Genomic DNA, 16,202 nt, shown 5'->3' on the forward strand with positions numbered 1-16,202 from the left:
CGTATGTACTTCTGTCGTGATTTAAAAAAAAAAACAGGGTATTTCACTTTAAGTGTTCTTGTGATTTATCTATTTGTTGTGTGGTAGGTGAAAACTAGGATTATCAAGTTCTTGTTGGGCTCGTTAAATTCCTAACATCTCCTATGTCGCCGTGTGATGATTTTTTAAGCATGTTTTTATGCGTTTAGGGGCTGTAAGTTTTTAGAGTTGTTTGGGTGGAATTAGGGAAATTCATATCGATTTTGCTTTTAGGATTAGCATTAAGGATGTGGCATTTGATTTTGGTGAGGTTTTTCGTGTAGCTAAGACGTCGCTCGAGTTGAAAAAATTAGGTTCTGTATTTGTCTTCATTGAGTCCATTATGGGATGAATTATTGGTATGGTAGAAGCAAAGATGGTTGGTACGGTTAATGATAGTCTTGAGGTGTAGGTTAGAAGTATTGGATTTAGACTGGGTTTTTGATGAGGGGTTTCCTTTGGAGTTGATTGCCCGTTCTAATCAGGATGTGCTCATTGACTTACCGCCGTTAGCTCTTGTAGATAGCTTGGTGTCTTAGATTTCTCTTAATTGTCATGTGACCATAGATGGTGAGGGTTAGGTTTCCGCTTTTAATCTTGGTTTGGATGCGGGTGATGCTGCTTTTAGGGCGAATCTGAATTATATCGAATTCAATGTCTATTTTCATCATTGTGTGACTATTAAAGTCGCGCTTAATAATGCCGCTTGGGTTGACGGATCTTCTTCTAAACTGTCCATTGTTCAAGATGGTCTATTACCAAATTGCGATTATGTTCTTCCTTCACCTTTTGTTTTCTTTCATTGTTCCGTTGGTGGGTCTAAGTGTGGTGTTGAGGGTGATTCGTGTCCCATTTTTCCCATTGGTAAAGGATATGAACCTTCTTTTGACATGTTTAGGATGAATATTCAACTTCACAAAGACCGCTTGCTTCAGGCAATAGTTTTGATGATTCATCAGTCGGAAGCCCGAAGTCCAAAGATAAGAAGGCTATTTAGAGGGTTTCAAATGTTATAGATTCATCATCTAATGGGTCAATATTGATGGTCACATTGTGGAAGGTGATGCGTTCATTTTCGGATGGTTGTGATGTGGTTAAGAAAAAAGCTTTTCTGTCGCCTGATTTAGTTTGGGAATTATGTTCTCTTATATCAGGAAAGTCTGTCCGCTCGGTCAAAGAAAATGGGAGACTTTAAAAACGGTTCTCAAGAGTAAGAAAGCTAGTTAGATGCGGAGCAGTTCAACGTTTTTATGAATGGTTTTGATGGATCCTCGAGGCATCAATGCTTTTGTTTATGTTGATTTGATTTTTGGTTAGAATTGTTGCGCCTTGTTTTGTTTATTGTTTTTCTTGGACTTATTGTGTTAGTTTAATTTTCCTATCTTATTATAGCTTTGAGTTTGTTGGAGTTTCTTTATTCAATCTTTTGTTTTATTGGTAGCGTTGAACTATCTAAGTATTTAGAAATATTATGATGCATACGAAGTAAGAAACAAGGTTGAAGTAGACTATAATCTAATTATCAACTCTTTAAGATATTATTATCACCCATCATTTCATTTACCATTTATTATTTATTATTCTCTTCAAAAATCAACTCAAAATACTTCTTGGTCTATTAGTAATAAAAACAAAAATGTAGAATTACGTGTTCTCGAGTTTTTTTTTGTTAATGAAAAGAATTGGATGGAATGAGAAATATAATAAAGATAGATAGAAATGAATGTAAAATGAGTTAAAATGAGAGTGAAAAAAAAGGAAAAGAATATAAGCAAAATAAACATTTTTATAATTATATCATTTGCAATATTTTGACTAAATTTATTTGTAAATAATTATATGAACCATATATAACATCTAGTAGGTATTTTATTGTTAGTTTTATTCACATTTTAATTTTTAAACATGAGAAATAGTATACAAAACAAACTAGTTAATTTATGAGAGACTATATGATGAGTAGAGATCGTATCAATATAATATACCAATTTCCTTTTTAATCCATCAAATATGAGCGAAAAGTGTTGTTTACAACATCTTATGTACTATCCTTAGTAATACTCTAATTTCTTTTCATTTTCATTATAAATAAAAGTTCGCGAATGCCTATTATTTTTTGGTCTGCTCAATTTCTTTTTTTTTTCATCTTAAAAAAACTCATGTAGAAGTGTAAAGTGTAATTTTTATTTCTATCTCTACTTGGTTAACAAGAAAACCACTTAAAAAGAAGATAAACCCGGAAAATATAAAATAAGACAAACCTAAATTTTTATTCAACCCACTTGACATTGTGTCTTCTTCTTTCTCCCCCCCAAAAACCCCTAAACCAAACCCCATTTTTCAGCCATTCAAGAACAGCAACTTCTAAACCTTCAAAACAGAACACCCACAATGAACTCAAGTTTCATTCAACTCACAAGCTAATTAATACTTCTTTCTTCCGATATGCTTGGCCGACATCGAATTCCATTACATAAAACCATTATCAATATGGGCTCGAACCATTTTCTTCACTTCAAACCCACATACACACCATCCCTTTTCAACAAACCTGCTACAAAAATCATATTTTTAAGTTTACCCTCTTCATCTTTAGTCCCCAAATTACACCCTTTACCTCTTAAACCCTATCATTTGTCGTTTTCTACTCATGCCAGCATCCCCAGACCAGGTACTCACTTTATTCTTACAATTTTTTTAGAATTTAACTAAAGAATCTTGCTTTTTTAGAAATACAAGTACCCACACACACCCTATCCCCAATATATTCAACGGCACTTCCGTACAATCTTGCATTTTTTTTATTAGTATTTTTTTTGTGTTTTGATACTTAGTTTTAGTTTTTAAGTTGTTTATGCTTGGAATGTGTGAATCTTTTCAAAGAGACTGATGCATATATTTTATTAAACAAGTCTCTTAGTGTTATGACTTATGACATTATTTAGATACAGGGCATTTGACAAGAGTTCTATAGATGTAGTTGTAAGCAATTTGCTCAAGTTCATAGTTTGGCTATAGTAAAGCGGTTGTTTGATAGTTTTTACAAGTATACAGTTCATGGTCAATGTTTATAATTTCTTATGGCTTTAAATTAGGAGTATGTAGTATCTCATGTCACACTAAGAATTATGATTTGCACCTTATACCCTTCTTTTTAATGTTTACTACTTTAATAGATAGATAGATATTCTCTGGTATCATTTTATTTAGTCATTTTAAAGTATTTTAAAGTAATATATCCAATTTTTGAAACATCACATTATTGAGTTATACGAAGAATGTTTATTTTTTGAATAATAGTGGTATTGTATGTCTTTTTGTTATAGTTTCTCAAATATATTTGGAGAAGCCAGATAAGGAAATAGAGGAAATAGTCGATTCACCTCAGTTAGAGCGACTTAAAGAAAAATTGGAGGAGATTGGTATCTCCTGTAAATCATGTAAGCCGGGCCAGACTTATGGCTTGCTTTGCCCCATGGTATGCTCATACTTGTTTTTTTTTTTCGGGTTGTTAGTATTTCTTTTTTTAGGTTGTATGTATGTGTGTGTGTGTGTGTATATATATGTAAGTAATTATGTATTTAACTGATTTTGTTTCTAATTAAACAATAGTGTAAAGGTGGCGACTCTGTAGAGAAGAAACTGTCTCTATTTGTTGCAGAGGATGGGTAAGTTGCCTCTTATTCGCACCTCGGTTGAGACTTTTTAGGGAGTACTCGGAAACTCGGGGAGTACTCGGATGTTGATTAAGTTTGACTTTGACTGATTTTGGCCAAGTTTTGACCAATTTTGACTGATTTTTCGAGTTTTCACCGATTATCCTAGTAATCGCGTGTCTTGGTCAAGTTTGACCAAGTTTGACTGAGTACTCCCCGAGCTGCCAAAAACGAGTACTCGCCGAGTAATTCCGAATTTTGCAACACTGATTCGCACTATTACTTTGTCATATTTATTTTCTGTAATGGGCTGGCTTTATTTTTAAATATTGTAGTAATGCTGCTGTGTGGACTTGTTTTCGAGCAAAGTGTGGATGGAGTGGCAGTACACGGGTGGGTAACAAGTCGCTTTTTTTTTTTTTTTTTTTTTTTTTTTAAATTTTTTTTTACCGAATCCTATTTATTTGAGCGTTTTTAATATTCGAGTGGTTTTGCAGGGTTCGGCAGATGTTAAGTCGAGTTACAATAGGATGACTAAACTCACTAGAGTGAAAAAAAGAGATAGGGAAATCACCGAGCAGGAATTGAATTTAGAGCCTTTGTGCCGTGATGTAACTTTTTTTTTTCTCTTCTCTAGGCATATATATTTTTAGTTGTGTTTTGGGTTATAAATTAGAATAATATGTTTAAAATTACAATATTTCGATGTTTGAGGGCTAGTAAAAACTGAATATCCAAGGGATTATACAAAAAAGGCCAAACAGGACACCATTTTGAGAAAAAAAAAATGAGACGTTATATGTATAATAGGAAGTGGTAAATACAACTCCTATTTTACCCCTGGATAAGCAATTTTATTTTTATTAAATATGGTATGAACCTGATTATCTGAACCCTAGTTATCAAAAGCATTATATATGTAACTAATTATAATAACTTATTATTGTGATTTTCAGTTGGAAATATGTGATTATTAGATCCAAAACATATTTTCAAATACTTCCTTAGTTTAATGGTAAATTGCAGAATGTAATGTTCCTCTTTGTTCTGGTCCTGTTTGATGTTATCTTATTTATTTGACTCAGTTGCGTGAATATTTTGCTGAAAGAATGATATCTGAAGAAACATTGCAAAGAAACTCTGTTATGCAAAGACGATTTGAAAACAAGGTACAGACAATACCCTGTTACACGTAATGTTAAATGCTTGTTTATATTGTTATTATTTAGAAAAGGTGGTATTTTCGACCCATTTACTTATTTATGTCTCAATTTGGGTCGCGTTTCATCTTCAGCGGGTAAAATAACCCCCTTAATAGGACATGGGTCGATAGTTGCTCAAAGTGTGTTTTTAACACATAAATCTTATCTTACATCTGAAAACAAGATTACTATCATGTTGGCAGATTGCTATTGCATTTACTTATAAACGACAAGGGGAACTTGTTAGTTGCAAGTACCGGGATCTTCAAAAGGTCTTCTGGCAGGTCCTATCTCTAATTCTCTCTCCATTTGTATGATATAAGATGTTATATTCCCATAATACCCTTTATGAGTTATAACGGTTTCTTCACTTGTAATATGCAGGAGAGTGATTGTCAAAAAATATTATACGGACTCGATGACATAGAAGGAGCTAGTGATGTCATCATTGTAATATTTATTATCATCTTGCAGCACATATAAGTCTATATCACTTCATCTATATCACTTCATCATTTTGTGATTTTATTTTTATTACTATTAACTGATTTGTATATATTTTTTTGATAACAGGTTGAGGGTGAAATGGACAAACTTGCAATGGAAGAAGCTGGTTTTAGGAACTGTGTGAGTGTTCCCGATGGTGCTCCTGCTAAAGTTTCCTCTAAGGATGTACCGTCTCAAGAACAGGTTTAATTTTGCTTAACTTCTTAATTTGTTGGGACGGCTCTAGTTATTGAGTCGACAACAAGCGTCGATTTATTGGCGACTTGACTGACCCTAGAGCTTAAAGTAAATTTCAGGCAGGATTTAAAACCCATGGAAATTTGATTTTGTCTCTATTTTATTTTATTTGATTTTTATTTAATTTAATTTAATTTAATTTTAATTTTAATTTAATTTAATTTTTTAATTCTATTTTATTCTTAAAATAAAAATTTTCTACTTTTTGACCGGAGGTCCACTCGGAAGCAATCTCTCTATCCATCGAATAGAGAGAGGGATGACTTTCCCTACTTTGGTAGTTTTACTCTGGGTAGAGAAATGACTTGTCTTTATTCTCGGATAGGGGAAGGATTGTCTACATCTTACCTCCCCCATACACCACTCATTGTGGTATTGGGTTTTGTTGTTGTTGTTGTTGTTGTTTTCTTAATTTGTTGGGATTTTTTTACTGGATGTTTTGTCACGGTACTGAAATTTTCCTAATTTATAACATAAAGTCATCGTAAGTATTAAAATTATATTTTGAAGAGTTTATTCATTTTACACTGATGGACTTTTTCTATTTGATGCAACTACAACAACTATAATATGTACTCGTTGGACATGTGTAACACACATGTACTGTATTTTTTATGAATGCAGGACATAAAGTACCAATATTTATGGAACTGCAAGGAGTATTTAGAAAAGGTATAATTACTTTATATTTTTACTATGCATCTATCTTATATCTGTATTGAAGTGGCAATTTCAACCCATTTGCTTAAGAATGGGTCTGTGTCATCCAAAATAGGTGAAATGGGTCGAACCGTAAACAGGTCAAAGGTGGTGCAATTGTGCAAAGTTGCTTATAATGCCATACAGCCTTCCTATAGCTTTACCAAATAATTGAGGTCGTTATCATTATTATTATCGTGTAACATAGGTTTTGCAGTCATATATATCATTCAGAATATAGGTCAATCTGGGTGTCTTTTTATATGTAAAAGGTAAAATGAGCCGATAAGATTTAACGTGTCAAATATAATGCATTTGATCTTTTGAAGTGCTTTTTAAACGAATGTGGATATTATATACAAAAGTGGCTGCCGGTCAACACAAACCAAACCTTTTTATATTACCACATTTAAATAATAGTAATGAGATAAAGATTCCATAGTTTTTAGGTCAGCATAGTTCTTCGTATCTTGCAGGCCTCTCGTATAATACTTGCCACTGATGGTGATGAGCCTGGTCAAGCCCTAGCTGAAGAGCTCGCACGCCGACTTGGAAGAGAAAGGTCAATTTTATTGACTGGTTGACCTTGACCTACTTGCTATTGTTGGTTATGCTCCTAATTTTACAAAAACCATTCAATTTTTTTGTATAATAGGTGTTGGCGAGTCACCTGGCCAAGTAAAAACAAAGATGAGCATTTTAAAGATGCTAATGAGGTTCTCATGTTCATGGGGCCCGCTGTATTAAGGGAAGTTATTGAGTCTGCAGAATTGTACCCTATTAAAGGTTTATTCAACTTCAAAGATTACTTCGGTGAAATCGATGCATATTACCATCAAGTCCTTGGCCCAGATATTGGAGTCTCAACTGGATGGAGGACTATAGATGATTTATATAATGTATGTTCTTTAATAAACCTAAAATAAAAACTTACTATGGTTGTGTGTACTTCAGATTGATGTTTTTATTATTTATTACTGTATTAATAGTATCTTATATCTTATTATTGTTTTAATTTTAATTTGATGTTTTAATCCAGGTTGTGCCGGGAGAGTTGACTGTAGTTACCGGAGTCCCCAATTCGGGAAAGAGTGAGTGGATTGATGCATTGCTATGCAATCTTAACGCAAGTGTTGGTTGGAAATTTGCACTTTGTTCTATGGAGAACAAGGTACGCTTGTTTTGTAAATTAAGATTTACCATTGACTTGTAGTTAATAATAATCATTTGCATACAGTAATTAATCTTGTTGACTCCTTGACCTCTTTCATTAAACAAGTTATTGATCCAACGGCGCATGAATGTGATGTGTCAATTATTATAGGTTAGAGAACATGCAAGGAAACTACTTGAGAAACGCTTGAAAAAGCCGTTCTTCGATGTGAGGTTAGCTCACTTATATGAACAGAAGAGACATGATATTTGTATTTTCTAGTTTCTCCATTGTTGTATGTTTTTTGTTTCTTTTTTCTGTAAAAAAAATTGTTTGTTTGATGTGATGATGCAACCCAGGTATGGACAACATGTTGAAAGAATGAGTGTGGAGGATCTAGAAGAAGGAAAGAAATGGTTGAACGATACTTTTCATCTCATACGGTGAGTTCCTACATGCACCATTGCATGTTTCATTTGTTGATGACTAAAATGGCAAGGATATATATATATTTTTATGCTAAAAAGCTAATGGAATAGGTGCGAGAATGATTGCCTACCAAGTATTAATTGGGTACTTGGGCTTGCTAAAGCAGCTGTTCTTAGACATGGGGTTAATGGGCTTGTTATTGATCCGTACAACGAGCTTGATCACCAGAGACCTTCAAACCAGTGAGTATATATTTCATGCAAATTAATTATTTCTGAATTTTCTTTTCTGATGTGTGGATATGCTTTTTAACTATTTTTAGTCCGGTTTTATAAGGAATTGGATTTGGAAAAGATAATTTTCAGACTGATTCATGATATTTAAGTGAATGGTGTTTTTAGGACTAAAATTTAGTAAAACGGAGGGTTAGATACATAACTATAAAATTACAAATAGAGACAAAAAAACTCAAATTGCACAATAATAGAACTTGATTTCATATTTGATACCATTGTTAACAAAACTGAACATTCTTATCTTACCTTTTCTGTAACGGAATTAAACATGCGGTCCTATAACTGTAAGAAATTGAACATGCGGTCCTATCATTGTAACAAATTGTGTTGGACCATTCTTGACATAAAGTAATAGTTAGAGGTTTATTTTGTGAAATTATATCTCAAATGGATTTGAGGAGGTGGAACATGTGAACGGATAACAAGTGGGCTAGCCGTCATTGTTTTCAATTTTGCTTCTTCCTTGACTTTTCTACTTTATTCTAGACTTGACTATCCTAGATGATTCTAGACTTGGTTATCCTAGATTATTCTAGACTAGACTTGATTAACTTAATGGATAAGGTTAATCAACTATAAATAGGGATGTAATAAGGAGATTGTAATAAGAGTTTTTCTATAATTGGAGAAGGATTTCCAATAAGTTTTTGTTCTTAAATTTTACTATTCTGTCTTATAATCTGGTACCAAATTTCTTCAATTGGTATCAGAGCTGAGTTACAAAAGGGATCGTGTTGTTGATCAAAAGGACTAGATCAATCACTAGATTCTAAGACAGAAAAATACGAGCGTCGATCGAAGACCAGATTCATGGGGGATATTGTCAATACCTCGGATGCAATCAAGGATACCAGCCATCTTACGTTCCAGTGCCCTATCCTAACTGCGACCAATTATCCCATTTGGTCTCTTAGGATCAAAGCGATTTTTAAGGCACATGGAATCTGGGAATCAATTGAACCTGGAACTGATGTCGATCAGAAAAAGGATAATGCTGCAATCGCTTATCTGTATCAGTCTTTACCTGAAGACTTGATTCTTCAAGTTGCAAGTTGCTCCCATGCGAAGGAAATCTGGGATGCAATCAAGACCCGTCACCTTGGAGTTGAACGAGTAATGGAGGCTAGGCTTCAAACTCTTAAAGCTGAATTTGAAGCAGCAAGGATGAAAGATAACGAAAAAATTGATGATTTTGCAGCAAAACTTTCTGGAATTGCCTCAAAATCAGCTGCACTTGGAACCGTCATTGAGGAAACCACGTTGGTGTGAAAAATATTAACTGCCATACCAGAAAAATTCTTAAATATGGCAGCCACTATCGAACAACTGGTTGATCTCAAAACGGTGAAATTCCAGGAAGTTGTGGGTAGGCTAAAAGCTTACGAAGAACGAACCAGTCTAAAGACTACAAATAACAGCCATGACCAACTTCTGTTGTCCTATGAAGGATGGGACTCAAGAAAGAAAAGGGAAAACAACTTTGGTCGAGGTCGAGGGAATGGCCAAGACACCCGGGGTAGGGGCCGAGGTCGTGGACAGTTTGGTGGTCGAGGAAGGGGTTCAGGCCGCGGACAAAACTTTTTTGCTGGTAGACAAATAACTGAAAACTTAACTAAAGATCGATCAAAGCTGCAGTGTTTTCGATGTGATGCATTTGGACACTTCTCATCCGATTGTCCAACACGAAAGAAAAGAGAACAAGCAAATTTGACTCAAGCTAGATCAACCGAACTACCAGTGGCTAATGATGACAGACCTGCACTATTGATGTCCGTAGCCAATCAAAGAAGCGAGAAGGAAGTAATTCATCTAAGTGAAAAGAAGGTTTTTCCAGCAAAGTATGAGTCACATGATGGTGGAGAAAACATGTGGTACTTAGATACTGGAGCAACAAACCACATGACAGGAAACAACGGACTGTTTTCAAAACTTGATACGGATATTGGTGGTACAGTGAGATTTGGGGATAACTCGTGTGTGGATATAGAAGGAAGAGGATCTATTCTTTTAACATGTAAGAATGGTGAACAACGTTTGTTGACCGACATACTTTATATCCCATACTTAAAGACTAACATATTTAGTCTTGGGCAAGCTGAAGAAGGGGGTTGTGTAATCTTGATCAAACATGGTTTCTTATATATGTTTGAGGTAGATGGATCGCTGCTAATGAAGGTTCAAAGGTCCCCTAATCGGCTGTATAAAATTAATCTCGAGGTTGGGACACCAATCTGTTTACATGCCAAGATTGATGATCCAGCATGGTTGTGGCATGCCCGTCTCGGTCATGTGAACTTTGATACAATAAAGCGGTTAGGGACCAACAATCTAGTGGATGGAGTGCCGATAATTGATCACCCTACACAGATGTGTGAAGCATGTTTAGCAGGGAAACATTCACGACAAAGTTTTCCTGTCCAGACGACTTTTAGAGCCCAAAATCCACTGGAACAGGTTTATGCAGACCTGTGCGGACCCATATCCCCTGCCACCCAAGCGGGAAACAAGTACGTTATGCTGATTGTTGATGATCACAGCAGGTTTATGTGGTCTTTCATGTTAAAAACCAAAGGAGAGGCATTTGAGCAATTCAAGAAATTCAAGGCGATTGCTGAAAATCAATATGGAAGGAAAATAAAGGTCCTTAGAACTGATCGGGGAGGAGAATTTACATCCAACGAGTTCAATCAGTATTGTGATTATGCTGGAATCACAAGACAGTTGACTGCACCTTACACGCCACAGCAGAATGGTATCGTTGAAAGGCGAAATCGAACAGTGATGAGCACAACAAGGAGTATTCTTAAAGCAATGGATATGCCACAAAGTTTCTGGGCTGAAGCAGTACGTCACCCGGTTTATATTCTAAACAGGTTGCCCACGAAGATTCTGAAAAATCAAACACCATATGAGGCTTTAAAAGGAAGAAGACCAAATCTTGATCATTTACGGGTGTTTGGATGTGTTGGATATGTGAAAGTACCTTCAGATCAAGTAAAAAAACTTGATGACAGAAGTATTCCTATGGTTTATTTAGGAACTGAACCAGGAACTAAGGCACATCGTATGTATGATCCCGAGAAGATGAAAATAGTAATCAGTCGAGATGTGGAATTTGATGAAGCACGCAAATGGGATTGGCATTCCGGGGTAGAATACAATCAAGAACCTAATCACAAAGGAGAATTCGTGATACATATAAACCCCGGTGAAGTTGTCTCGGCTGATCAAAATTCCGAAAATGGGCCTACTGAACCAGGCAGCCCAAGTAGCTCATATAGCCCACAAAGCAGCAACTCCTCAAGTCAAGGAAGATCGACCAATGAGGAAAGCATAACCTATTCTGATGTTAGCAGTCCTGAAACAACAGTAAAACAACGAGGACCTATGCTGTCTCGTCTCCCGACAGATACAGTCAATGAGTCAGATCCATCTATGGCAGAAGAGGAGACATATGATGATACACCACCTCGAGGTTGGAAAAATCAAAGTGATGTATATGATCTTCTTCTTACTGAAGGAGAACCAACAAATTTCAGGGAAGCTACAAGATATAAAGAATGGCAGCAAGCTATGGAAGGTGAAATAGCTTCCATTGAAAGGAATAATACTTGGGAGTTAATGGATCTACCCCAAGGACACCGACCTATTGGACTAAAATGGGTATACAAAATTAAAAGGGATGCAAAAGGAAATGTCACACGACATAAAGCACGGCTAGTTGCCAAAGGCTACATCCAGACACATGGAGTAGACTTTGACGAGGTATTCGCACCCGTAGCTAGACTTGAGACTGTTAGACTTATTCTAGCTTTGGCAGCCCAAAGAGGGTGGGATGTTCATCACCTAGATGTTAAAACATCATTTCTACACGGTGACCTCAAGGAAGAAGTCTTCGTATCTCAACCGGAAGGTTTTGTGATAAAGGGGAAGGAACAAAAGGTGTACAGACTGTCAAAGGCTCTCTATGGCCTGAAGCAAGCCCCACGTGCTTGGAATACAAAATTAGACGGAGTTCTAAAGGAATATGGATTTCGAAGGTGTAAGCTTGAACAAGCTGTATACACAAAAAGAACACAAGAAGGATCACTTTTGGTAGGAATTTATGTTGATGATTTGATTGTAACGGGTAATAACCTGGAGAAAATCAAACAATTCAAAAGGCAAATGGAAGATAAATTCGAGACGAGTGATTTGGGCTTACTTTCATATTATCTCGGACTCGAAGTAATACAAGACATAGATGGAATAAAAATTCATCAATCAAGATATGCTAAAAGAATCCTAGAGGAATCAGGAATGTGGGAGTGCAATTTCACCAAATATCCAATGGGACCAGGTCTGAAGTTGATGAAAGATGATGGCAGCAAATGTGTTGATGCAACTGAATACCGGAAAACAATTGGATGCCTTCGGTATTTAACTCATACACGGCCGGATCTTGCATACTCGGTGGGATATGCAAGTAGGTATATGCAAACTCCTAAAATTACTCATCTTCAAGCTGTTAAGCAAATTCTCAGGTACTTGAAAGGTACAGTAGACCTGGGTATTCACTATCGAAGGAATGGTAGCAATAACCTACTTGGATTTAGTGACAGCAGCTTCTCGGTGGACCCAGATGATGGAAAGGGTACTACTGGATTAGTGTTCTACTTTGATGATGGACCTATTGCTTGGAATTCACAAAAACAACAAACAGTGGCCTTATCATCCTGCGAAGCAGAATTTATGGCTGCTACTGCAGCAGCTTGTCAAGCAATATGGTTAAGGGGACTCTTAGCTGAAATAACTGGAAGAAAAGAAGAACAAGTCGTGATCAAAGTTGATAATAAGTCAGCAATATCATTGATGAAAAATCCGGTATTTCATGGAAGAAGTAAGCATATCGACACACGGTATCATTTCATACGAGAATGTGTTGAAATGGAGAAGATTAAAGTTGAAAACATCAGTGGGGATCAGCAACGGGCTGATATTCTTACAAAAGCATTGCCGAAGTTAAAGTTTGCTGAAATGAGAGAGATTCTTGGGGTTCAAAGGATTGAAGACTCAAAGAAATAAATGATTACTCAAGGTCAAGATTGGGGGGGTGATTGTTGGACCATTCTTGACATAAAGTAATAGTTAGAGGTTTATTTTGTGAAATTATATCTCAAATGGATTTGAGGAGGTGGAACATGTGAACGGATAACAAGTGGGCTAGCCGTCATTGTTTTCAATTTTGCTTCTTCCTTGACTTTTCTACTTTATTCTAGACTTGACTATCCTAGATGATTCTAGACTTGGTTATCCTAGATTATTCTAGACCAGACTTGATTAACTTAATGGATAAGGTTAATCAACTATAAATAGGGATGTAATAAGGAGATTGTAATAAGAGTTTTTCTATAATTGGAGAAGGATTTCCAATAAGTTTTTGTTCTTAAATTTTACTATTCTGTCTTATAATTTGGTACCAAATTTCTTCAAATTGAACATAGAGTTCTATTATTGTGCAATATGACTTTTGTTTGCGGTTAATAGGTTTTAAAATCATATATTTCATTTTTATGACATTTGGATATGTTTTTAATATGGGTGTAAGCGAGCTGAGCTCGAGCTTGGCTCGATTAAAATTCAAGCCTAATATCTTAAGCTTGAGCTTGGCTTGTTTGATATTTATAGAAGCTTGAGATCCACTTGTTCATTACGTGATATTTTTTTGTTAAAAGTATTTAATTATAATACATATTTATTTTGTGTATTGTTTTTATCCTCATAAAACATGATTTAATATTAATATCTTAACTAGTAAGTATATATAATAGTTATAATTATAGTTATCATGTAATTATTTTATATACTTATATTTTATATTTATTTTTTATTATATATATTACATATTATAATGAAATATAAATTATTCTATACAAATAAGAAGCTCGTTTAGGTTCGGGAGCTTGTTCAAGTTCGAGATATGAAGCTCGGGCTCGTTTACTAAACGAACTTCAAATTATGTTCGAGCCCGGGCTCGAGCTCGAGCTCGTTTAGGCTCGGCTCGAATCGAGTTTTTAACAAGTCGAGCTCGAGTAGCTCGGCTCATTTACACCTCTAATTTTTATCCTCTATATACACTTTAGCCACATTTTGGTTATTTCATTATGTACAATAGGACTGAGACGGAGTATGTGAGTCGTATGCTGACAAGCATAAAGCGATTTGCCCAGCATCACGCATGCCATGTTTGGTTTGTGGCACATCCTAGACAGGTTTGTAACGTTATTAATTTTTTTTATTTGCATGATTTTGGGCCATTATTCTGACTTTTCAAATTTTTGCTGATCAAACAGTTGCAACAATGGACCGGGAATCCTCCAAATATGTACGACATTAGTGGAAGTGCACACTTTATAAACAAATGTGATAATGGAATTGTTGTTCATCGAAATAGGGATCCAGAGGCAGGTGCAATGGATCTAGTACAGGTACTGGGTTTCTCATTATGTGTGGCAATATGGGTGGATTGGAAAAGGGGCCCAAATGGGTAATTTTTGTCACTGGTGAAAGGTCGGGTTGGGTTGACCAGAAACACTTTTTGTTTATATAGCACATAAGCTAAATCCAAATACCCTTTTAAAATCTGCTCATTTGCTTATTTTAAATGTATAATCACTTAAAATTAAGCATGTTGCCATGTTGGCAGATGTTTTATTTTTAGCTGATAACACTATAAAATAAGCAATTCCAAACACCCCCTAATGTTTCTTAGCAATTAGCTTTTCTGATAAGATGGCAAAAAATATATTATTTCAGTGATAAATTAAGTTGTTGAGTAAAATAAGTTGGGAGGTTTTATGCATTAAAAATATATCTTGAGCGAATTTGACTCATTTTCTTTTAAGCTTTATATTATATTTTTATTTTTATCTGAACTGTTGGACCATCTGTTAGAAATAAGGGATGACCCAAATAAACCCTTTCATAAATAAATGGATCAAATTGCTACCTCTATGCTCAGCTATTGTACGTATACGCTTTCCGCGTGGATCCTTAACACTTTCTTTTTTAATTTCATTTATAGATTTGTGTGCGGAAGGTACGGAACAAAGTCTCTGGAACGATAGGTGATGCATACTTGCAGTATAATAGGTATGTTACTTGTTTTAACGTTTTACATCCGATTCTTAAGCAGCTGAATAATTTACTTGTTAAAAAACTTGAATTTGGATATGTTGGTTTGAGAAAATATGCTCACTTACTCTTTTAGTAATTAATAGCAATAGCAAGATTTACATGATTTTGATATAAGTATTTTCTTTAAGAATCATATTTTGAAAGTTTGTCCCTCTACTTATGTATTGATTAAGGTTAATGATATATAACTCATTATCCTAAGTTATTTTTCATATAATGACTCCAATATATAAGAAGTGGAATTTAATTTGTTGAATGGTGCAGAGTAACTGGTGAATATTCGGATCTCAAGTAGCAAAAGGACAGATTGAAGTGAAGGTTATCCATCTATTTTGTTTCATCTATATAACTCTTAACTCTTGTATTATATTTCAATTTGCAAATATAGTACTATGGTGCTAACTTGGAGACATTGATTTGGATATAAAAATTTTGGTTGTAATGCTTGTTTTTCTGTAAATAACCTCTTATGTCTGCTGATCTTCATACCTCATACTTTGACAATCACCAAGTTGATGATGACTTCTATCCTTGATGCAAGAAATACTGCAACAGTTATCAATTTTATGTTTCTTTTTGAACTAGTAGGGTAATAAATACCCAACTTAACAAATCATTCAAAGGGGTGGCTCTATAAAGTGATTTTTAATGGTAGTGGTCTAGTGGTAAAAGCTTAGTTGGTTTCCAAGGGGAAATGTACTTGCACGTTTCAAGTTCGAATTACCCATTTGTGGCTGTGGAGGTTTACTCGCAATGACACCAGGTTACCAGCAAAGCAGGTTGACGAAAAAAATACTAAAAAAATGATAGTTTAATTTGATTTTACTAC

At 35.1% G+C, this 16,202-nt stretch overlaps 1 protein-coding gene across 1 annotated transcript; it reads left to right on the top strand.

The window, feature by feature from the left end:
* Positions 1-2,311: 2,311 nt before the first annotated feature.
* On the top strand, positions 2,312-15,880 carry LOC139843851 (twinkle homolog protein, chloroplastic/mitochondrial). Its single transcript, XM_071834014.1, has 20 exons — positions 2,312-2,689; positions 3,345-3,496; positions 3,631-3,686; positions 4,010-4,067; positions 4,172-4,285; positions 4,760-4,843; positions 5,080-5,160; positions 5,261-5,326; positions 5,450-5,566; positions 6,245-6,292; positions 6,796-6,881; positions 6,975-7,218; positions 7,359-7,490; positions 7,644-7,705; positions 7,832-7,915; positions 8,012-8,143; positions 14,352-14,448; positions 14,530-14,664; positions 15,261-15,328; positions 15,638-15,880. Exons 1-20 carry the CDS (start codon positions 2,464-2,466, stop codon positions 15,666-15,668), a joined length of 2,073 nt encoding a protein of 690 aa, XP_071690115.1. The 5' UTR covers positions 2,312-2,463; the 3' UTR covers positions 15,669-15,880.
* The last annotated feature ends 322 nt before the right edge of the window (positions 15,881-16,202 follow it).

Source organism: Rutidosis leptorrhynchoides, chromosome 4 (genome assembly GCF_046630445.1).
Source record: "Rutidosis leptorrhynchoides isolate AG116_Rl617_1_P2 chromosome 4, CSIRO_AGI_Rlap_v1, whole genome shotgun sequence".
Taxonomy (NCBI): domain Eukaryota; kingdom Viridiplantae; phylum Streptophyta; class Magnoliopsida; order Asterales; family Asteraceae; genus Rutidosis; species Rutidosis leptorrhynchoides.

What these genes read in the sequence shown, in the direction of transcription:
- LOC139843851 (XM_071834014.1), top strand. Translation starts at nt 2,464, where the DNA reads ATGCTTGGCCGACATCGAATTCCATTACATAAAACCATTATCAATATG. An exon ending in CTATAGATGATTTATATAAT is followed by an intron (nt 7,219 to 7,358) that starts GTATGTTCTTTA and finishes GTTTTAATCCAG; the next exon opens with GTTGTGCCGGGAGAGTTGAC. An exon ending in CACCAGAGACCTTCAAACCA is followed by an intron (nt 8,144 to 14,351) that starts GTGAGTATATAT and finishes TATGTACAATAG; the next exon opens with GACTGAGACGGAGTATGTGA.